Source organism: Artibeus jamaicensis, unplaced genomic scaffold (genome assembly GCF_021234435.1).
Source record: "Artibeus jamaicensis isolate MK-2021 breed Jamaican fruit bat unplaced genomic scaffold, CSHL_Jam_final contig_1284, whole genome shotgun sequence".
NCBI lineage: Eukaryota > Metazoa > Chordata > Mammalia > Chiroptera > Phyllostomidae > Artibeus > Artibeus jamaicensis.
Genome location: NW_026521249.1, coordinates 3,625,423 through 3,649,471, shown reverse-complemented (window position 1 = coordinate 3,649,471; position 24,049 = coordinate 3,625,423). Strand labels below are relative to the sequence as shown.

Sequence of the window (24,049 nt, the reverse complement as noted above, 5' to 3'; positions counted from 1 at the left end):
TCTATTTCTCCCCTTTCTTCCCCTCCACCCTGCACACCCCTCCTTGACCATTCCCCCCTTTAGTTCATGACCACATGTCTCAAGTTCTTCAGATTCTGTATTTCCCCTACTATTCTTACCCTCTCCCCTATCTATTTTCTGTCTATGGTCTGTGCTACTTATTTTCTGTACCTTCTCCCCCCTTCTACTCCTCCCACTCCCCTGTTGCTAACCCTCCATGTGATCTTCATTTGTATGGTTCACTCTGATCTAGCTGTCCTCTTAGTTTGCTTTTGTTTTAGATGTGGTTCCTAATAACTGTGAGTTTACTGTCCTTTCACTGTTCAACATTTTTATCTTCTTTTCTTAGGTAAGTTCCTTTAACATTTCATATAATAAGGGCTTGGTGATGATGAACTCCTTGAATCTGGTCTTATCTGAAAAGCACTTTATCTGTCCTTCCATTCTAAATGAAAGCTTTGCTGGATAGAGCAATCTTGGATGTAGGGCCTTGGCTTTCATGACTTGGAATACTTCTTTCCAGCCCCTTCTTGCCTGCAAGGTCCCTTTGGAGAAATCAGCTGACACTCTGATGGGAAGTCCTTGGTAGGTGACTGTCCCCTTAGCTCTTGCTGCTTCTAGAATTCTCTCCTTCATTTTAATCTTGGCTAATGTAATGATGATGTGCCTTGGCGTGTTCCTTCTTGGGTCCAACTTCTTTGGGACTCTCTGAGCTTCCTGGATTTCCTGGAAGTCTGTTTCCTTCGCCAGATTGGGGAAGTTTTTCTTCATTATTTCTTCAAATAAGTTTTCAATTTCTTGCTGTTGCTCTTCTCCTTCTGGCACCCCTATAATTTGGATATTGGAACGTTTCAGGTTGTCCCAGAGAGTCCTCAGCCTCTTCATTTTTTTGGATTCTTATTTTTTCCTTCTGACCCAGTTGGATGTTTGTTTCTTCCTTTTGTTCCACATCGTTGCTTTGAATCCTGGTTTCTTTCTTGTCACTGTTGGTTGCCTGAATATTTTACTTTATCTCATTTTGGGTATCTTTCATTTGTTCTTTCATTTTTCAACCCAGCTCAATCAGATCTGTGAGCATTTTGATTACCATGGCTATAAATTTCTATCAGTTAGATTGGCAATGTCCTCATCGCTTTGTTCCGAGGTTTTGCTGATTTCTTTTATTTGAGCCATATTTCTTTGTCTTGGCGCACCTGATGAGTTGTAAGGGGTGGGGCCTTAGGTATTCATTCACCCAGGCAGGGCACCCTCTTTGCTATGCTACCTGTGGGGGAGGGGCCAGAGAGGGAGCAATGCAGCTAGCCTGCTCATCTCTAGTGCACTTTCAACAGACTCTTTTTTTTAAAGTGTTTTTTAATTTAATCATTGGTCAAGTACAGTTTTCTGTCTTTTACTCCCATCCAAGCCCCCCCCACCCCAGTGCTCTCCGCCTCCCTCCCATTTCCACCCTCCTTACTTTTTGTCCATGTGTCCTTTATACTTGTTCCTGTGAATCCTTCCCCTTTTCCCCTGAAATTCTCTCCCCTCTCCCCTCTGGTCCCTGTCAGCCTGTTCTGTATTTCAGTGTCTGGTTATATTTTGCTTGCTTGTTTGTTTTGTTGTTTAGGTTCCTGTTAAAGGTGAGATCATATGGTATTTGTCTTTCATTGCCTGGCTTATTTCACTCAGCTTAATGCTTTCCAGTTCTATCCATGCTGTTGCAAAGGGTAGGCACTCCTTTCTTTCTGCTGCATAGAATTCCATTGTATAAATGTACTATAGTTTTTGGATATATTCATTTACTGATGGGCATCTAGGTTGCTTCCAACTCTTGGCTATTGTAAATTGTGCTGCTATGACTCTTGAGTCAGACTGGGAAGTATCTCCCACTGGAGGCAACCCCAGCTATAGCCCACAGTCAGCTCAGTTTTCCCCTTAAGTCAGTCCCTCCTGCGCAGCTGCATTGTCAGGCTCGGTAGTCAGTCCCACCCCTCATCCACCTCACTGCAGTTTTTCTGAGTCACCGCCCAGTGGGGTCCGCCTTACCAGTCAGGTTGTTCTGGTTGATTTTTTCCTTAATTCTTGGTTGTTGGAGTTCCATGCAGTTTGGTTTTTCTGGTGCTTCTGGTTGTTTATTGATTTTTAGATTGGTCCTGTCCTCCTTTTGGTTGTGAGAGGAAGTGAAGAGTTTCTACCTACACCACCACAGAACTCTCTAAGTATAATTAGAATTAGAAAAGGAAAATTTGGGAAACACTTAGAAGTCATAATATATTAAGTGATGAAATTCCATTATGATTTTAAAAAGCACATGAACAACAACATAAATTTTGGTGGATTCTATTTATTTAAATAAAGCAAAAATCCTTCTTGTAGATGTTTCCAGCTTGTTTCAGAAATTTGAGGACTAGTGAAGCACGAAATAATTCAAATGAACATTTAGTAACATTTACTTTGAGAAACTAACAGCTTAGTGAGCCAGCTAACCATTCTGCTATAATCTTTGGTTTGGAAAATAGCATAGGTAGAAATATGTTCATGAGGAAAAGACCATTTCTATTCTCATTTAATTTTCATTCTGTCTCAGTTTTTACATATGAAATTTTTATCTTTAGTACTAGGGCAGTGCCTAAGGGCTGTCTATTCTCAAGGTTTTTCCATTTTGAATAGTGCTACCAAAAGAGTGGGCATTTAAAACATGAACTTCCTATATAACCAAATGGGAGAAATAATGGCATTTATATGTTAATTCCATAAGGCCTTGCATTTAACTCTATTCCCTCTGGCCATATACCAGATGGAATAAAGCAAGGACTCCACTATTAAAAATATCAAATCAGATAGTTCCAGCTGCGGTTTTCTAATCATTTAAAAAGCAGAATATGAGGTCACTTCTAATATCTTAAGTAGATAACTATCTTAGCATTTACTTTAGGTATTAATTAAATCTGAGATTCTTATCTTTGCCTTACTGAGCTAGCAGTTTCTAGCTTTTGTGTGTTTTCCTTAAGACCAAAATTTAGAGCCTAATGTGGAATCAGTTGTTTTTTGCAAAATTACCTTTTCTAGGAATATCTAATTCATTAATGTATTAATCTGAAAAAGTTGATTTACCAATTGGATTAAGTGCCACAGGACTCTTCAACACATTATTATAATCAATTTGTTGGAAAGATCAATTTTCTCAGGGTTGAATGCATATAAAAATGAAGCATCCAAATCAAATGAGTTACATAGGAAGCATCCCTGGAGATCTTTAAGAACAGGTCCTTAATAGTGTGTACAGAATGGTTTGAGATCTTTAAATGAAGTTTTTAGAGGCAGGAAGATGGAGTACACATTCAGGCCTGTGTTTCTGGACCTCCATTTTATGTTGATACTACCTTTCTGATGTTTAGTAGCTGGTGTTTGAGTTGAGACAAATCATAATTTTTTTCTTTTTAAAATTATATTTTTAGCACCAATTTAAAGTAATGAACAGAGAGTAATCTGTGTTAGTTGTGATTGAGACTTTAAAGACAATTTTTTTTAAAGCAGCCCTGGCAGCCTTTTTGTTTTGACTGCTATTACAGTCTACAGTGATCGTAAATGCAGTGTTTTGAATTTTAAAGCTAAAGTTACGGTGACTACTATAAAGGGCTACCGTTAATTTGAATAGCAGTTGTTAAAGTTAAAAATTATATTTTGCTCTGTGTGCTTATGTAACATGCCTCCCTCCCAGCAAAGAAATATTTGGATTCTGGTGGGGGGGTACTTTTTCAGACTGTTATTTATATACATAGTTTTTTTTTTTAATTTTTGTTCATATTAGTCATTGTGGTTAAGTGATTTATAGGTAACTGATGAGTCACAACTATCTTTCCCATCTCTAATGAGTCACCTAGTTGCATACAAGTTTGTTTACTTTCCTTTTTAGATTTTTTACATAAAAAATAAGTGTTTTACTTAGCCAGTAGATTAAAATTTCAGTTTGCTACATTAACTTTTAAAACTCTAAAATATCAAAATACTCAGAAGTGTCATTGGTTTAGAAAACTTTTACTTAGCATCTGCTCTGGTACAGGCACTCTGCTAGGCTGGGGTACACAATGACACATACATCACTTAAGGAACTTAATTTGGGGAGAGGGTAAAAATAGGTAATCAGCTGCATGCAGAGACATGGTACAGGTGCTGTGGTAGAAGTATATGTACACATCATCTACAGTTGAGGCCCAGAGGGAGGTGGGCATGTGGGTACACCTTGAGCATGCTGTGGATAAGTTGGTGAACATAGGCTACTAGGTCATTATACTGTTGTGGGTTGCAACTCTGAACAACTGTACCTAGATGGTTTATACCTCTTTGTTGGAATGAGGTGGTTATCTGTTATAGGAGAAACAAAACTTGTTATTTGTCCTGTCCGGTACATTTATATCAAAAACTTTGATAAAGATATATTGTACTTTAAAAATAGGCCTAAAATCTAGGGTCAAAATTCTAGACAGTTCACAGGATTAATTCTTCTAAGTTAACTATAACTTCAGGTAATAACTTCATGTTGTTGTGTACAAAGATTCTCGTGAATTTCTGTTGAGGCTGGCAAGAACAACACATCAAGATGCATCAGCATTACTGGAGAAGGTAGCACGATTTGGGGGCATTCTGAAAACTATTCATAAAGGGCAAGTGAGCTGATGATGCATTCTGGAGTTCGTAAAGTTGGATGCTCATTTTTGAGCCTAACAGAACTCTAGCACAAAAATCTGAACATGATTTTACTAAGCTATATCATCTTAAGCCAATTACTTGACCTTTTAGTCTCAGTTTTCTCTATAAAACGATGGCAATACCCACCTTGTAGGCCCTTGTGAAGTGTAAGTGAGATGGTATGTGTGTACAGTACTTCATGTAGGAACTGAAACATAAAAGGAAATTGATGTAGGAATAGTGATAATTCAGGTGTTTATATCTATTAAGGCCAGTTTCATTTCAGCTATAAATATTAAAAGAACTAAGCTTTATCAACATTAAAGAATACAGAGAAAATGAACCAAACTGTTATACAAGGATAACAGAAAATTTATGAAGTATTCCATATTTTTTGCAAATGAGAAAAAATATGGAGGCGTATAGCCCAAGTAGTAAACAGTGATTATAGGAAAAAGGGTTAGATATATGAGGGGTTACTTAAGCTTTTAAATTCATATTTATTTGGAATTTTTAGTATTGGAACTTTTAGTAATAAGTATAATCTTTTATAATTATCAAAAATGTTCAGAGACAGGTACTCAGTACTATAGTTGATATATTATCTATATTTATGTTAACCTTATATATAAGGTTAATATCTTCTGTTTAATCCTGTATAGTTGATACATTAACTGTTCCCTTTTTTGATACATGTTACTTCCTTGCACTTCTAATGCTATTCTCTTTTGATTTTATATTTAAAAAAATTTTGTTGTTTAATTACAGTTGTCTATATTCTTCCCCTGTCACTCTCCCCTACCCTGCCCACCTCCCACATTCAGTCCTCACCTTCCCCTATTTATTGTCCTTGTCCACGGGTCCTTTATACATGTTCCTTGACCTGACCCTTCCCTTTCCATCCCCTGTTATCCCCCTCACCCCTCCCTTCTGGTCACTGTCAGTTTGTTCTTTATTTCTATGTCTCTGGTTCTGTTTTGCTTGCTTGTTTGTTTTGTCAGTTAGGTTCTACTTATAGGTGAGATCATATGGTATTTGTCTTTTACCAACTGTCTTATTTCACTTAGCATAATGCTCTTCAGATTCACCCAGACTGTTGCAAAGGGTAGGAGCTCCTTCTTTCTTTTTGCTTAATAGTATTCCATTGTGTAAATGTACCACAGGTTTTTGATCCACTCATTTACTGATGGGCATTTAGGCTGTGTCCAGCACTTGGCTATTGTAAATAATGCTACTATGAACATTGGGGTGCATAGGTTCTTTTGAATTGGTGTTTCAGGATTCTTAGAAAATAATCCCAGCCGTGGAATTGCCTGGTCGAAAGGTGGTTCCATTCTTTGGATATTTTTTAAAATGTCTCCTCTCTTCTCCCACCCACACTTCTACCATGGTCTTCAGTGTTTCTAAAGGACAGTAAACATATGTATAAATGAGATTGACCCCCCAAAAAAATGAATATGTGTGTGCTAAAACCAAGAGGTAATTCCATGTAAGTTATTTTCATATTGTTTAGGCAGCGCTGATTTTTTTGTTTTTGTTTTACAGATGTTCCATTTATTTCTCTCTTTGCCCCCCTCCACCCAGCCCACTCTCCACTTCCATAGTCAATCCCCACCCCATTGTCCATGGGTCCTTCATATATATTCCTTGACTGTTTCCTTCACCTTCTTTCAAACCATTCCTCCTTTCTTCCTCCCCTCTTACTGGTGTTCTATTATGGTTCTATTTTGCTCATTAACTTATTTTTTTCATTAGATTCCTCTTATGTGAGATCAAATGGTATTTGTCTTTCACCAACTGGCTTATTTCATTTAACAGGATAGTCTCCAGTTCTGGCAGTACTGCTTTTGAAGTGTGTTTATAACCTTCTTTCCCTGAGCGGTCACTTTGAAGAGGACAGTATTCCCTTGAATGGATGAATTCTGCCATGTTTGATAAGAAATCGACCCTAATATTTTACAGTAAAATTTTGTGTATCTGTTTTTTAAAAATATCTTTACAGTGAATAATACATACTGTTGGTTTGCAATGTATACATGATGAACTGTAAATAAACTTTACTATTTTAGAGACCTTTATTATGATCAGATGATAGCTTTGAACTCGGGGATTTATTAAAATTTCATAACTTTCTTGAGCTTTCATAACTAATTGTATTAATCAGCTGTTGCAAAAAACCTGTGTAACAGACTACCTTAAAACTCAGTAACAAGACATTACCACCTAAAGTGACCTATAGATTCACTGCAATCCCTGTCAAAATCCCAAGGGCTTTTTTTGTTGTTGCAGAAATAGAAAAATGATTGGCAGCTTCATCACAACAACATGCCAGCTCATGCATCATGTCTCATGCAGTTTTTAGGTGATATGTTAAATCACCCAGGTGACTCAGACCCTCCACAGCCCAGATTTGGTGCCCTACGATTTCTGGCTCTTCCCAAAACTAATATCACCTTTGAAAGGAAAAACATTTCAGACCATCATTGAGATTCAGGAAAATACGATGGGGTAGCTGCTGGCAATTGGGAGAACTATATGAGGTCCCAAGGTGCCTATTTTGAAGGGTGCTCAGATGTCATTGTCCTACGTACAATGTTTCTTGTATTTTCTTCAATTAATGTCTTGTATCTTCTTCAGTTAATGTAATATTTTTCATATTACATGGCTGGATACTTTCTGGGAGACCTCATAGTCAATTGATTTTTGACAAGGGTTCCAAGACCATTTGATGGGTAAAAAACAGACTTTTCAACAAAGGTACAGGAAAAATTGTATATCCACATGCCAAAGACCTTACTTTATACCATATGTAAAATTAATTCAAAATAGATCAATGACCCAAATGTAAGAACAAAAACTATTAACATTCTTTAGAAGAAAACATAAGCCAAAAGCTTTATAATATTAGACTCATCAGTGACTTCATGAATATAACACCAAAAGCACTGGCGACAAAAGAAAATTAGAGTAATTTACAGCTTTCTTTTGTAAATTGTTTAGTTTTAGAAACAATGTTTAAAATGGTGGCCCTGGTTGGTGTAGCTCAGTGGATTGAGCACAGGCCTGTGAAGCAAAGGGTCGCTGGTTCGATTCCCAGTCAGGGCACGTGCCTGGGTTGCAGGCCAGTTCCCAGCAGGGAACACATGAGAGGCAACCACACATTGATGTTTCTCTCCCACTCTTTCTCCTTCCCTTCCCCTCTCTCTATAAATAAATAAATTAAAAATAAATAAATAAAATGGTGGTTGTGTTCTAACCTAGCTGATCGAATATTTCAGCACACAATACTACTGAATTAAGTAAAGTACTAAAGGTAAACTTAGTCCCACGTGCAGCTCCTGGGTAAAGGGAATCACCTGGCACTTGTAAGAGAGAGAGAAGAGAAAATTTTGTTTCCTTTAATTGAAACTTTAGCTAGCCGTGGGCAGGATATCTTTACCAGTTTCTTTCTGGAAAGATAGTAGCATAATGCTCAGTTCCTACGAGTAAGTGTGTTTGATCTGAGTAGGCATGAAGAAGATTCTGGAAGGCCTCCCTAGGCAGTCACATAAAGTGAAGTAAGAGAACCAAGGTGGCCAGGGACATTGCCAGAATGTAGCAGGATAGAACTCCAGTTGGGGCAGGTCAGTTTACTCAGTGAAGCAATACACAGATCAGTAGAGCAGAGAAAACCTTCCTGAGAGAAATGTATAACATGAGCAGCAGAATTCTCACAAGGCCTGAATTATATACTCCAATCTCAAGTTTGCTCTTGCAAACAGACAAGGCAGACTGGTAGGTACCTGGCATGTTGAAGAAGCAGTGACATTAGATTGCCAGTATTAGCCCTTTTAACAATAACTGCAGTCTCTCGATCCCTTCAGGTCTCAGAGGAGCCTTATCTTAGTTCACCAACTCTCTTTCAGCACAGCAAATAGTGAGTTTCTTTAATACACAAGATTTAGTTAGACATTAGGCAGTATAGCCCTAGTTCAGAAGACTTAGGAGAGCATAAAGAGATATATGTACTATTGATTTTTTTTAAGTGGTTGGTAACAGACAAAATTTTGGGCAGTGTAGCAAAGTGGAAATTTTTTCACCATTTTTCATATATTCTCATTTTGATCTTTTTCCAACTCCGAGCAAGTGTTCATTGAAATGGATTGTGAGGTTCTCTTTTGTAAAAGAAGCATTGCTAAATTTCTGGAATCTTGTCAAGTAGCACCATAACTACTAAAGAAGGACTCAGTACCTCATCAGAATGAATAGAATTGTCACTATGAGAGTTATATCTTTTGTTTTGTTTAGATTCTGGTCATTCATTTTGTAAGATTCTGGGTATGGAATTGAACCATGAGAGATTAATATAAAAGTTAACTAGGGTTTATGACATAGCAGATAAACAGAGAGTCCAAGACAGTTTCTGAATACGTTTGCCATCTCTCTATTACTCTAGCTGCCCAGGAAATCCACTGTGGCCCAGGTGGCACACTGGCATTATTCTTTCCTCCTTTTTTCACCTCCCTCTGCAGCTCCAGTTACCTCCTGAGAGTTTTAATTGATAGTTGTACATTAGTTGAGCCACCATGGTGCTGCCATCAGTCTCCAAGACTTGAAAAGTTACATCTTGTCCATTTCCACAAATACATTGTGACAGTACAAGACTACACACTAAAGTAAAACTGGTACATTTTGTATGGGAACCACCTTTTTGGATTATACTTTTTCTCTTTTGGTTATGTATGAGAAACCAAAAATAATCAGTTGGTGAGTTTATAGGCTACTTTATAAATTTTACATTTCAGAATTTGAGTGTCTTTTGTGCAAAATTCTAGTTTGCTGTAGAGCTAAACCATCCAGAAGATTATTTTAGTGTATATTCAGCTTCATGGAGACATTCTTAATTGGGATTACACCATCCATTGAGCTGTCTGCCATAAATCCAGTCAGTGACAGTGTATACTGAGAAACTGTGGGCAGTGAGTGTTTAATTGCAGCACCCCAGGGTCACTTAATTACCTTGAAATCTTTTCAGTTGACCTTCTTTTTTTTATTTAATTGTATTACATACCAGTAATCGCATTAATTTTTTTAAAGATTTTATTTATTTATCTTTAGAAGGGAAGAGAAGGAGACAGGGAGAGAAATATCAATGTATGGTTGCCTCATGCATCCCCTGCTGAGGACTGGCCTGCAACCCAGGCATGTGCCCTGACTGGGAATCGAACCTCAATCCTCTGGTGGAAGGCCTGCGCTCAATCCACTGAGTTACACTAGTCAGAAGTAATTGCATTTATTGAAGCCAATGTTTCTTGTTATAGGAAATGCTGATCTTAGTAAATTTCATCTATAGGGAAGGAAATGGTTTTTAATAAATAATTGAAATACCCTTTCCTGTTTTTCATGATTCAGTGCTGGTCTTGTTGCCTTTTATGTCCAGAATATTTTATAGATGGTAACTAAATTATGGCATCTAGAAAATCATCTCTTCAAGGAGTCTCACAAGGTGTTAAATAGACTGGGTTTGTCTCAAGTGGTTTACCCTATTAAAGAAGAGTTTAATAAGTTCGGCTTCACCGTTGAAATTCCAAATGAGTTCTGACACCTCTAACGAGGTGATTAAAGCTAGGATTTTTTTCTTTTGACAGCATCAACAAAGAGAGCATCGTAGATGTAGAGGGTGTTGTGAGAAAAGTCAATCAGAAAATTGGAAGCTGTACACAGCAAGATGTAGAGTTACATGTTCAAAAGGTAACTTTTTTCCAAAATATAAAATTGTGTACAGAAATAGATTTGAGTAGTTCTTATAACTATTCCTGTTAAATCTATTTCTTAATTATTAGAATTGATATAAAATGTTGAGATTTATAAATTGATAACTGAATCAATTAGCTTTTGTAACAAAGTATCCCATACTTAGTGGCTTAAAACAACAAACATTGATTTGCTTACTTTTCTGTGCATTGGGCATTTAGGGTTGGCCCATCTGGATTGGCTCATCTGTTCCATATGTTGTTGATTGGGCTTGCTGATATTTCTAGAACATCTTTTCCTGTGGCTTCTCTTCATCAAGCAAGCTGGTTCAGGCTTGTTGGCATGGTACCAGAATGGTTCCCAGCAACAAGAGAGGGAAGCCTTAGTGTGCAAACACTTTTCAAGCTACTGCTTTTGTCACCTTTGCTAAGAATTTTATTGGTCAAAGCAAGTCACATGGCCACATTCAGATTTAAGAGGTGCAGAAATAGATTCCACCTTTTAATGGTAGGAGAGGCAATATCATTGGAGAGGAACATTTATACAGGAGCAGGAGGAATTACGGCAGCCATTTTTGCAAACAATTTATCATAGTCTCGTAGGAAAATATGTAAAACACATTGAAAAAGCTTTAGTCACTATTTTGAATCTAATCTGTGAACTTCTTTATGACGATGTACTTAAAAATATTGATTAATTATACTAATCTTGATCATTATCTTATAATCATTTTATTTCTGATGTTTTACAGTATAGAAAAATCAAGAGACAATACCATATTGATCTTATGCTCCAGCAATAACTTCTTCTCTTAAGCAGTCTGCCTGACTGCTCTATCTTAAATATGCTACACACACACACCCACACCACACATACCACCACCACCCCATGAACATACATAAGATAAAGCAGTCAGGCAGACTGACAGACAAATGCGGAAAGACTCGTGCATGCACACTTATTTGGGAGTAAGGTTATTTAACTGGAATTGATTGTCATGGAACTCTTCAGGACTTAGAATACCATGTATTTGTTATTGAACTAACTACTTGCCAAATTACTTTGTTCTCTTTGTGCAAGGCTCACTTTAAATCAACCCACCAGGAAGTCTGTAAACTAGTAAAGAAAAATATAAAGGTATTCTGACCAAGAAAAACAACCCCCTATTTTTCAAGCAACATATCTTTTTCATACTTTAATAAATAAAATTTTAGTGACTAAAGCAAATAAATGTACTTCCAAAATATTCTAATTATCTAGCATTTAGTATGAGCTTAATAAATGTTAATAATAAATATAAAGCCCAGACAGCTCACACATTTTCCCCTCAGTAAACATAATTATAAATTATCTCACAAAGTATAAATATTTTATAGTAAGTAAAATCTTATAATAAGCATTGACTTATCATTTATTTATTTATTCATTCAGCCAACAGTTACTGAAAATATACTTTGTACCAAGCACCATGTGAGGTTCTGGGGATTAGAGTGCTCACAACCTAGTGAAGGGGACAATGAATTTCTACTAGTTATAAAAATAAAAAGGTAGCTGTTTAGTTCTCCAACATTGCATTATAGGTCAAGTTTTTGTTAACTCATCAAAGGGAAGTGCTACATTTTGGGTATGGGAAGTGTTGACAAATAATTCTATTTTACTATGAGGAAGACTAGAGTATCCTCCTGACACTTTTTCTTGACATGTCTCAGCTGAATGCTTAATGTGATCTACCAACTGGAAGAATATAATTTCCTGAATTAACTAATTAAGGTCTGTTTTCCTTTGTGCTTTAGCAGGATTTCCAGGCATAGTTGGGAATAATTAATAGGGTATTATTACCCTATTAATTAACATTAGCTAAGGGTAGCTAATTCATTGTGGCCTAACTGCTTTTTCACACTAAAATGTGCACTTAATGTGAGTGAATATTGAGGGATTTTTAACACCTTAAAGGAATACCTTGTTATGGTGCTCCCAACCAGGAGAGCAGCAGGAAAGGAGGTATGTTCAATGAAAGAAGGCAATGAAAGGGTACTTGGGAAAAGCAGTAGAAAAGGAAGGAGAGGTATAGCAGAGTTGGGCTGACTTTAGTTTTAACGGTAGAAATGGCTAAATGCTGTTAGCAATAATAACTCCTTTGTTAATGGCCCCTTCAAATGAGCAAACTTTTTATGTTCATTATTCCATTTGATTTTTACCGTTGACCTCATTTTACAGAGTAGAATATTGAAGTTCTGAGGTTTGATTTGCCTGACAACAAATTTCATATGACAAAGTGAGGCCTTAAACCCAGACCTCTCAACTTCAGTTATTAGTTATTTACCACATCAGTATGCAACTTAGGATTTACAAAGTATTTGTATGTATGTTGTCTCATTTTAACTATTTCAACAACCCAGGGAGGTAGGCAAAAAATATTATTATCCCCATTTTATAGATGAAAAAACATGTACCGTATTGTTTGGTTTTAGCATGTAGTTTCAGTTAAAGATATATGCAAATATTGCTTCATGTTCAAGTAGATTTTTTTTTTAGCAAAAGATAACAGGTTTTGTGTGCTTTATGATATTTTTGGTAATCTCTCACTTTCAGATTTATGTGATCAGTTTGGCTGAACCCCGTTTGCCCCTGCAGCTGGATGATGCCATTCGGCCTGAGGTAGAAGGAGAAGAGGTAAAAATTATGCTTTTGAAATACTGTGCTTCCTCTGTACGTTTAGTTTGCAAAACATTGAAAACTTGATTTCCTGTTGATACGAGCTTCATGTTTATTTAAATTTATTATTACATCAACAGTCCTCAAACTTTTTAATCCCCTTTACTCTTACAAATAATTGACTTCACAAGCTTTTGTTTCATAGGTTTATCTGTCAATATTTGCAGCATTAGAAGTTATAACAAAATTTTTAATATTTATTTATTAGAAGTAACAAAATATAAATACATCTACAGATCTTTGTAATGCTTGACTTAATAGGCATTACAATTAGATTCTCATTTGCTTCTGCATTCAATTTGTTGTGTAGCACACCTTATCTAGCCTTTGAAAGATTCTCAATATAGTTAGGAGAGAATGAGAATGAAAAGGTATTAATGAAAAATAAGTTGATTTCATGGATTCTCTGAAAGTTTCTCACTGGTATCCAGAACATACAATTAGAAAACTGCTTACTACTTTAGTCTTTAACTAGCAGGTAAATCCAAGAATCAATGAAGGTATAGGTGATTAATTCTTCTAATGTCTCGATAATGAGACAAGGCTTTTAGGGGTGGAGATGGAAAGAAATCATTAATCCCTGTTCATTCACATTTCTCTTCTTTCCATCTTAACAGTAACTTCTCTCTAGCCCTACTCCTGTTTTTTGGATCCAGATTAGAGTATAATATTAACATATATAAACACACCTGTCACTTAAAAGTAAACACAGCTACCCTGGCTGGTGTGGCTCAGTTGGTTGGAGCAACGTCCTGTGGACCAAAAGGTCATGGGTTTGATTTCCAGTCAGGGCTCTTATCCAGGTTGCGGGTTCCATCCTCGGTCAGGACACAGATGAGAAGGCAACCAGTTGATGTCTGTCTGTCTCTCTCTCTCTCTCCCCCTCCCTCCCCACTCCCCCTCAAAGTCATGAAAAAATGTCCTCAGATGAGGGTTCAAAAAGGGGGTGGGGGTAAACATGGCTTCTAACAGTGTTTTTCATGTTGTAAAAAAAAAATAGTACAATCTGTTGTGGAGGTTTTTTGGTTTTGTTTGTTTCTTTGTTTTTTAGGAAGGAAGAGCTACTGTTAACCAGGATACAAGATTAGACAACAGAGTCATTGATCTTAGGGTATGCCTCATTTATTTATTAAGTGATATGATTATGCTAAAATCAAGGAGGGCTGGGATAACATACCTGTTTCAGGGTCGTTGAAGTAATTGCCATTTGCTTATATGTATGTATGATAATATAAGAACCAGTTTACCTTTCCAGCTGACCCTTTCCCTAAAAAGAAATGCAGGCAAGGACCCTCAGGTGACAGTTCACAGGATACTGAGTTGTATTGTTTTAAAATAGTAAAGGAACATGAAGCTAGTAAATGGGTGCTACTTGTTTTAGACAAGTTAGTAAGCAAGTGAAAATATAATAACCATTAATATCACTACAAAATTGTGAAATACATTATGTGCACATTTTAGAACAACCTGGTGAAGATTAGTAATTAATCCCTCCATCCTTTGAATTTGATCTGAGCACAGAATTAATAATAGAGAAGTACCTAGTCCTTTGGTTTATATAGTAATCTCATAGGCTTCTGTTTCCCTTTCTGGCTTGGCTGCAGTGAAAGATTTCAGTGGTTTCATCATTGTAGTAAAACCAATGTCATCTTTCTTTCTTAATGTTTTGATTGCATCTTCCTCCTTTTTCCATAACATATTCCACCTACAGCTTAAATTCTTTGTCACTATAATTTATAAGTTTTTTCTAACATTTCTGCAGTCACATAGGTCTGCCCTTACTGTATACCCATATTTCCCCTGATTATTTGCTTTTTGTCTACTACCTTTTCCATATTAATTTGTAGGTATAGAAAAGGCTAGAAATAATCAAAAGTCCTCTTGATACTGACTAGAAACCTCAGGGTTTTCATAATTTTGGCCACAGCAGTTAAACATAATGCTGTGTTTGCCTGTGTTCTTTGTTCACACAAGTTATTGGTTATACCACTAGAATTTGACCCAAAGAATATTCTTCCGTGGCCCACATCATTTGTTTCTTTCATTTAAATTCATTGCCACCATTGAAAAATGGGGGTTTTCACATTAGATCTAAATGGCTTTCTTTAAGAAGTTAGGGATGAGTCTGGCAGTAGTGGCCCTCATGGCAGCATTAGCTAGCACTGTAGACGGGGCATTGTGTTTTCTACTAAGCCCTGCCCCACCCAGGAGGCATCACTGATTTATTTCCTTTATGTGTCAAATTGATCTAATTAGATTTTATTATTGTCTTATAGACATCAACTAGTCAGGCAGTCTTTCGTCTCCAGTCTGGCATCTGCCATCTTTTCCGAGAAACTTTAATTAACAAGGGTTTTGTGGAGATTCAAACTCCTAAAATTATCTCAGGTATGCTTTAAGATATTTCTCTTATTTTTTTAAGAAGAAATTACTTTAGCCCAAGTTGCTTACTATTAGTTTTGTTTTGTTTTTAATTTGAGAATCCCAAATATCTCTTAAGGTTTATTCCTTTGAGACTATTTCAAAGACTGTGCTATATAGCAGCAATCATGTCTCACTAACACGGATAATACTTATTTCAGGAATCATTATGTGATAGTGATTATAAAATGAGACAATAACACACCAAGGAAGATAGTTGTTATATAAGTTGCACCAGAAACTTCTTTCATTATAAAGCTTTCTTTTTAAGTTGGAATTACAATTTTGTTTTGTATGAACTTCTTTGTAAAATTAATACTAAATACTGGAGTTGGGGAAAATCTCATGAATCCTCATTCGTATATGAGAACCTTATCTTAATTATTTTACACTTTTTAGAGGTGCTTAAATCACACTAAAAAGTGTGTAACTAGTGTAAATTGAAAATGGAACATTGAATTCTTGATAATTAGAAAAATTATTAAAGTAGCTTTAATAGATTTAAAATTGAAGCACAAAGGGAGCATATATGTCCAAATGATTAAAATGAACATAGAGCCAAAGAAGCCAATCTCTCCTAATATTACAAACTGTTTAGAATCAGGTATAAAACATAACTAGATATAGAGTATGCTCTATATCTAGAGTATAGTTTCTCTGCAACTTTTGATTTTCTAGTTTTTTTAAGCGAAGTACTTGAATCAAAAACATAAACTGTGTTTACTAGAAGTTTGCATTGATAAGCTTCTAATTGATTATAATAACTTAAGTGTTTATATTTCAGCTGCCAGTGAAGGAGGAGCCAATGTATTTACTGTGTCATATTTTAAAAATAATGCATATCTGGCTCAGTCCCCACAGCTATACAAGCAAATGTGTATTTGTGCTGATTTTGAGAAGGTTTTCTGTATTGGACCAGGTAAGGTTTTAGTAGTTAAGGTTTTCTCAAATTCATTAATTGTACCATAGTTAGGGTTTTAGAAACAGATTTTACGTAGACTTTTTTTTATTTAAATTATTCTATTGTTCAATTATAGTTGTCTGTATTTTCTCCCCACCCCCTCCAAACCCACAAAAACTATGGTACATTTACATAGACATTTTTAAAGCTTATATCCTTTTATATACTGACTACACAAATACTAGACTTTGAGGTAAAAATGACAATGTTGCTTGGATTGAGACATTTCCAAAAAAAATGTATGTTTAGTAGTTCTTTAAACAGCTAGGCATTATTCATGTGAATAGAAGCATAGTATTATATACAATATTCCTACAGAATAATGCCGAAGAAAACTTATATCTTGGGAATATCTCATTTTAAAAATGCGTGCTTTGAAAATATATACCCTCTGAAATATATCTAAGTATATTATTTATTATACTTAAGTGTAATTAGAATAGAATTAGCCCCCATTTGGACTGTCATTTTAACTTTCCATCAATACTGAAGAAGAAGTAGTTACAATCTTCCAAGCAGTAAATTTTGTTTTCCTTGGAAATAGACCATTACTACTGTTTTAAGTTTACAAATGTACCTCTGCTTACTTTGCTATTTGGGATAAATTGCTATCAATTTATCCCAAAGGTACTCTTTTTTATTATTACTATTTATACTGTCCTTAGTACTGATAATATGATAGAGCCCATTAGAAATTACTAACAAATGTCTAGATTTAACTGACTGTATTAACATAATTTTTAAGGTATATTTGCTAAAAGTCAAGTATAGGCACATACCTTATTTTTCAGACTATAAGACTTCCTCGCACCCCCAATTTGGGAGGAATAATGGTGGTTAATGCTGCTGTTGAGTTCTGTTTACATTTACATTGGTAAAATATTATGTTATTTATGTTATTAAATACTTTACCACATTTTTTGCTGATTTTTTTTTCCTATTTTCCTCCTCCAAAACCTAGGTGTGTCTTATGGTCCGAAAAATATAGTAATCAAGAAAAAAGTTCTTTTATGAAGATAATTAGAAACAAAAGATGAGCTTTACTTCATTCTTTAAAACTTAACTAGTTATTTTATAAATGTAAGTTTTTTGATAACTTAAGATAAATATCTCCTAATAGAAAAACTAGCAAGATCACTACATGTCTTAATTTTCTGAATGTACTAAACAATTATTTGTTAAACACTTGCTGCATATATAGCTTTGTACCAGGTACCTTGTACATAAAAAAAGATCTAACCAGCACTTCTCAGATGTTAATGTGCGCACAAGTCATCTGGGAATCTTGTTTAAATGCAGTAGGTCTGAGTGAGACTTGAGGTTCTGCATTCTCACGGGCTCCTACTGCTGGTGCTGCTGATTTTGCAGACCATGCTTGGAGTGATAAAGGAATAAATGTTGTCCCTGCTCCCAAGACACAATAGAATGTGCATACATATAGCAGCCACAGGGAATAATCAACTGATTTTCACGGCAAATAATCTGATTGTGCTGTACAGTCAGCAGATTGATGTTAATTATGTGGTGTAAGTAGTATAAAAAAGAGGAAGGAGATGGAGTTTGCTAGTTTCCATGAACGAAAATTCAAACTGAAATGGGCTTTAAGGACAGAGTAGGAGATAAAGACAACAGAGATGGCATTCTAGTCAGAAGAAGCAAGATGTGTAAAGTGCATGGGAGAAAATAAAAAAACGAGTTAGTATGAAGAAGAAATGGGAAATACAGGGTACGATTAAGTTACAGGAACAGGAGGGTTTTAGACTTTGTCATTTTGTTTTATTGCAGTAGTCATTTGGGAGCTGTTGTAAGTTAATGAGCAAGGATGTGTTTTAGGAATATTAATGTGAAAGATGGAACAGGCTAGAGTAAGGAAGACTGGAAAGGATGAAAGTTCAGTGAGGATAGTAAGAGCTGGACTGAGGTAATAGCTAAATATGTATAATATTACTTCATTTGTACAGATTTCATTTAGCTTAAGTTTTAATAAAATTGAGAACTATACTGAATATTTTTAATTATGAGATGCACGTCACGATCTCACATTCCCTCCGGGTTCTCGTGATTCTCATTTAATTTACATTTGTTACAGCTTTTACTACATGACTATAGGAATTTGTAATGAACTTGCCATCCAAGAGAATGCTGAAATGGATGTCTTATCAAAGGTTTTCCCAATCTTGTAATGATAATGAAAATAGTACCATTTAAGTACTAGTAAATAGAAATTTGTATTTAAATCCCAGTTTTCCCAAAATTTAAAACACTGTTTACTGTGTATTTCTTTTATTAATGTTACAGTATTCAGAGCTGAAGACTCTAATACCCACAGGCATCTAACTGAATTTGTTGGCCTTGACATTGAAATGGCTTTTAATTACCATTACCATGAAGTTGTGGAAGAAATTGCTGACACCTTAGTACAAATATTCAAAGGACTTCAAGAAAGGTAAAAATATGTATTTTATATCCCTAAATGGACTTAATTTCAAATAAGTTTGGGTTCTTCAAAATAAAGCAATTCTTGAATTTCAATTCAAGCTAAATTTTTATTGAACATATGTGTTTGTACATATAAGCTTGCTAGTCAGTTAGTGAAAAAAATCCACATGTTCTGGAAAATACTCCGGATCTAAGTCAAGTGTGGCTTCAGCTAGTTAACTTCACACTTGGTGGGGAAGTTTACCAGCTTGTGAACAGCTTAACTTTGTATTTTCCTTTATACTGACATCCTGAATATCTCAAGAAATAGAGCCTATGTTACATTTATAGCAGTTTATTATTTGGGAGGTGTACTGTAGGGTAGTGATTATTTATGAGCTTGGATTTGACTAGATCCAGGTAGCTAAGATCAGACCCTAACTCTGCTACCTGCCGGTATGGGCCTTGTGCAAGTTATTTAACTTGATGCCTCAGTTTCCTCAGCTAGTATAAGTGAGGGTAATAGTATTCTTATCTCAGAGGCAAAAAGTTCTTTCAGTCTACTAGTTTCTAATCTTTACTGAATCTGTCTGTGTAAATTAAGCCTGTGTCAAGAATGTTTACTTCTTAGATCAATTGATTTTTACATTGAGTAACCGATAAAGAATAGGAACCTAGTACACTGAAGGGACTTTCAACTTATTTGAGCCTGGTGAATTGACAATATTTACAGAAAATTATTAGACATAATCTTGATGTTCAGAAAATTGAATTATGTATGGAAAATGTTTACTTCAGGTACACCCTTTAAACTAGTAATTTCTCCCTTAAAGGTCATTGAAAGTTCTTTACTAGTAATGATGTCTAACGGGAAAAAAATGCAAAGCAACTTAAATAGAATCAAGAAAATCTTTTTTTTCTTTCTCCATACTGGTGGCTGTACTTCAATATTAAGTAGGCTATATTATACCTAATCTAGTGCTTTGATACCTAACAAAAAGACTCTTTGAAATTTTTATTTGAAGATCACTGACTTAACTACTAATTATTGATATATTTGGATATGCCTCGTTGATATCTAAAAAGACTTTAAAAATATTATGAATCTTACTCTGTTGCAAGGCTAATAAGTGGTTTCAAGAACACAAAAATTAATTATTGATCTTATTAAAATCCTGTTGAATATGTAGCAATATTTTCCAGGCATCACCTACATTGCATTGTACACTTGATGACCAGTTAATTGTAGATAGCCTTTGGGAAAAAAAAAAACCTGTTCTCTGAAACATTTCAGTACAGGATATTTTAAGCAACTTTTATTCAGATATAATCTGGGAACAAGTAATATTTTCTTATAAAACAAGATGTTCTTTGAAACTAGAACAAAGTTAAGTTTTCTTATTTTCTTTTCACATTTACAATTTCAAAAGTTCCTGAAACCTATTTATTTTAGGTATTGATATTTTCTCTATTGGAATTTGAAATTTCCACTTTGGTTTCTGTAACAACAGACCAACCATAAATCAAGTCCTGGACTTTTTTAGTAAACCTGAGGGAGCAACTTGAAAATAAAAGCCTTCTTTCTATATTCTATTAAGTCATTTCGGAAATTTAAGTTGCTGTGTGAATTGTAAATTGGGTTACCTGGCTTGTGTTGTTTTCCTTTCATGGTTTTCATTAAAAATTTCTCTAATAGAAGAGTAATATTTAAATAGATTTGAAGGTTTTGATAGCCTTTGTATTACCACTGAAAAACATGATGGGAGTTAATATAGAAAGCAAAGAAAAACAACTTAAAAATCAATTATTGGGGTCTTCTCAACTCTTCTTACATCAGGATTTGAATAAATCAATAGCTAAGCTTCATTGCTCCCATGAAAAGTCTTTAAGACTAATCAGGAAGTGATAGTATTTCTTCTTTGTTTTTAAGATTTTACTTATTTATGTTCAGGGAGAGGGAAAGAGAAAGAAAGGGAGAGAAATATTGATGTTTGAAGAGAAACATCATGGGTTGCCTCTTACACGCCCCCAGCTGGGGACCTGGCCCGCAATCCAGGCATGTGCCATGATGGGAATTGAACCAGTGACCTTTTGGTTCACAGGCCAGTGCTTAATCCACAGAGCCACACCAGCTAGGACTAGAAGTGATAATCTTTTAATTTCTACTCTTTTCCAAGTGTGTTTTCATGTAAACATACTTTTTTCAATTTTATTAATTATGGAAAATTTCCAAACAAAAAATAGGGAGGTTAGCCTAATGACCCCCACGTATTATTCATCACCCAGTTTCAACCATTGCCAGCCCATGGCCAGTTTTGTTTTACCCATTCCTCCTACCCTCTTTTATTTTGAAGCAAATTCCAGCTATCATTTCATCCATAAATACTTTAGCAAAAATATATTTTGTAATCTTAATAAAATATTATCCTCCGTAGCAGCAGTTCAGTGCAGTAAACATTTGTCTTATGCTGCGTTTACAGGGTAGACACTGTACTGAAGTGATTATTAAAATGGGGAAAAATTGACACTCTCCTAAACAAACTTACACTCTGCTGGGCATGGGGAAGGACAGGACAGGTATTCCGTAATTTGGTCTTCCTTGATGGTAACAAGTGTTGTTAAAGGATTTAAAAGTCAGCCCTGGCTAGTGTAGCTCAGTGGATTGAACACAGGCTGTGAACCAAAGGATTTAAAAATCAGATTTTTTAATGCCTCATAAAATAGGTATTTTGTGTTTCTAACAATGTTAGCTGATAGGAGTTATAAAGTTTGAATCCTTTAATGCCACCATCATGACAGACAACATAAGTCTGAGAAGTGGTATTAAATATTTTAAGTGATTAATTTCATACTTAAATAATTTCTTGTTAACATTTGTTTGATACATACACTGATTCAAAGATGATTTTATGTGACACAGAAGGTGTTCAATACCTACCAGGTATTTTTTTTCTTAGCTGTTGCTGCTACTACAGAAGAGCCTAAAAGCCCCCCAGCAACTTCTGGACTGAGGCTGATTTTACACAAAGAGCTTTTCTCTAAAAGCATTTCCTTTTTGGTTACCTCTATATTCCAAAATTGTTATCAGTGGAATGCGTAAAACTAATAGTTTTATAGGCTCTTGGGTCCCTGCCAACTGGCCCGTTAGGAACAGGCTCTCTGGATAGCTAGGGAGGTCTGTGGGGCTGAGTGGTTCAGTTGGACAGGTAATTAGCCAACCATGGAACTTCCACCCCTGAACTTCTCAGGTTGTCTTTTCCTCATTATCACACATATAGTGACTCCTGTGAAATGTTTAAACAATGTTCTTTGTTAAAAGAAAAAAAAGTTTATCAAATGTGTAGAAGAGTAAAAACTGTATGTTTCTTATTTCAGCAGTGTTAGTAAAAAATAATTTTTTAAAGGTATTGCCACAGTGATCTCTTTTGGGGGGAGGAGTTTTTTTTAAAGGTTTTATTTATTCTTAGAGCGAGGGGGTGGAAGGGAGAGAGGGAGAGAAACAAGCAAGAGATAAATTGATTAGTTGCCTCTCTCACACCCCCTACTGGGAACTTGGCCCGTAACCGTAACCCAGGCGTGTACCCTGACAGGGAATTGCACCAGCAACCTTTCAGTTCACAGGCCACCAGCTAGGACCACAGTGACCTCTTGTGGGGAAAGAAAAGATTTATCTTACACGTTTTTATTAACTCTAATTCATTATTCAAATAGGTTTCAAACTGAAATTCAGACGGTGAATAAACAGTTCCCATGTGAGCCATTCAAATTTTTGGAGCCAACTTTAAGACTAGAGTATTGTGAAGCGTTGGCTATGCTTAGGGAAGCTGGAATTGAAATGGGAGATGAAGAAGACCTGAGGTTTGTCTTTGTGATTTTTAAAACTTTAGTGGCTAGGTTTAAGATATGCAAAGATTAAAATATTAATGAATGGTAATTTTTTACCAAGCTGATAAGTCCAGTTTTATTAACTTTTGGGCATATAGTATAATGCTGTTTTATTTAATATATGATCTGAAATAATGATTTAATGTGGTTTGCCTATACTTCAATAAACACTGTTTTAGTACCTTACTACGTTTGTAATGCTTTAAAGAATATAGAGACTTTTGCCTATGAGTTTTGTCATCTAATATGTTACTGTCTTTTTCATCAGTGGTTATTAGAGAAGGTGGACAGCAGTCTAAATCGTCCCTACACAAGATTAGGATGTACAGCTGTTACGATCTCCAAAAGTTTATAAATATCACTATTCTCTGTTTTGACATACAGTATTACATTATCTAAATTCAGATCATGCAACTTATAATTTTAAAACAAATTATGTAGTATAATAGATATGAAATTACTATCTACTTATGTTTTATTTGGGGGTTCTTAAGTATTCTTAAAATACTTAAGTCATCACAACACAGCATGGATGTAAGAGGGAAAAGGGGTGATTATTGTTACCTTTTAGGATTTTTTAAAAAACATTTCTCTCAAAACCCTTTGTTTTTGTATAACAAATATATCTATATGTGTGGTTTTAAGCATCCCCTACATTGCTAGATGACATCTTGAGGCAAACCATACATTCTATAATTACTTTAAGTTAGACAATATTTTTGTAGTATTTTGCAAATTGTTCTTAAATAGAGTAGATGCTGAAGTATCAAATTCTTGGCTGTAGAAATTTAACTGGTCTATGTAAATACTATTATATTTTTTAAACTCAGAAATATTAAATTTTTTTTGTTTTACAAACCTTTGATAAAGAATAACAAAAAGGAGAGACCATTCTGGAGTAGAACCATTTAATGGCAAGAATACCCTGTGTTGGTATAGTGAACTTTTATTATATGTTATTGAAGGGAACTATTTCACCTATGCTATTTCTGAATCAGTGAATTGCTAAATTCTGTCTATGATTCTATTTAAACGTTACTGAGCAGCACCTAATAAATGCAAAGTCCTTATACCAGGTGCACTTATAAGTAGTTTCCGGCAGTACTTGCCTTTTTTAAAATGATCAGAATAGACAACTGTGTATTTTGGCTGAATTTTTTATCCTTAATAACTTCGAATAGAAGAGGTACATTATTAACACTTTAAGAGCTAATCAAACACTTGATTTCATGTTGTTTTGGGGGTTTT

The 24,049-nt window shown here is 35.2% G+C and overlaps 1 protein-coding gene across 2 annotated transcripts in view; it reads left to right on the top strand.

Annotated features, from left to right (window-relative positions):
* The window catches only part of DARS1 (aspartyl-tRNA synthetase 1), a 59,060-nt gene that overhangs the window by 29,890 nt on the left and 5,121 nt on the right, over positions 1 to 24,049 (top strand). For both annotated transcript variants that reach the window (XM_053666970.1, XM_053666974.1), the window contains exons 5-11: positions 10,296 to 10,398; positions 12,994 to 13,074; positions 14,168 to 14,227; positions 15,393 to 15,504; positions 16,322 to 16,456; positions 18,797 to 18,944; positions 22,628 to 22,774. In XM_053666970.1, the coding sequence (XP_053522945.1) occupies positions 10,296 to 10,398; positions 12,994 to 13,074; positions 14,168 to 14,227; positions 15,393 to 15,504; positions 16,322 to 16,456; positions 18,797 to 18,944; positions 22,628 to 22,774 (786 nt within the window). The remainder of the gene's footprint in view (positions 1 to 10,295; positions 10,399 to 12,993; positions 13,075 to 14,167; positions 14,228 to 15,392; positions 15,505 to 16,321; positions 16,457 to 18,796; positions 18,945 to 22,627; positions 22,775 to 24,049) is intronic.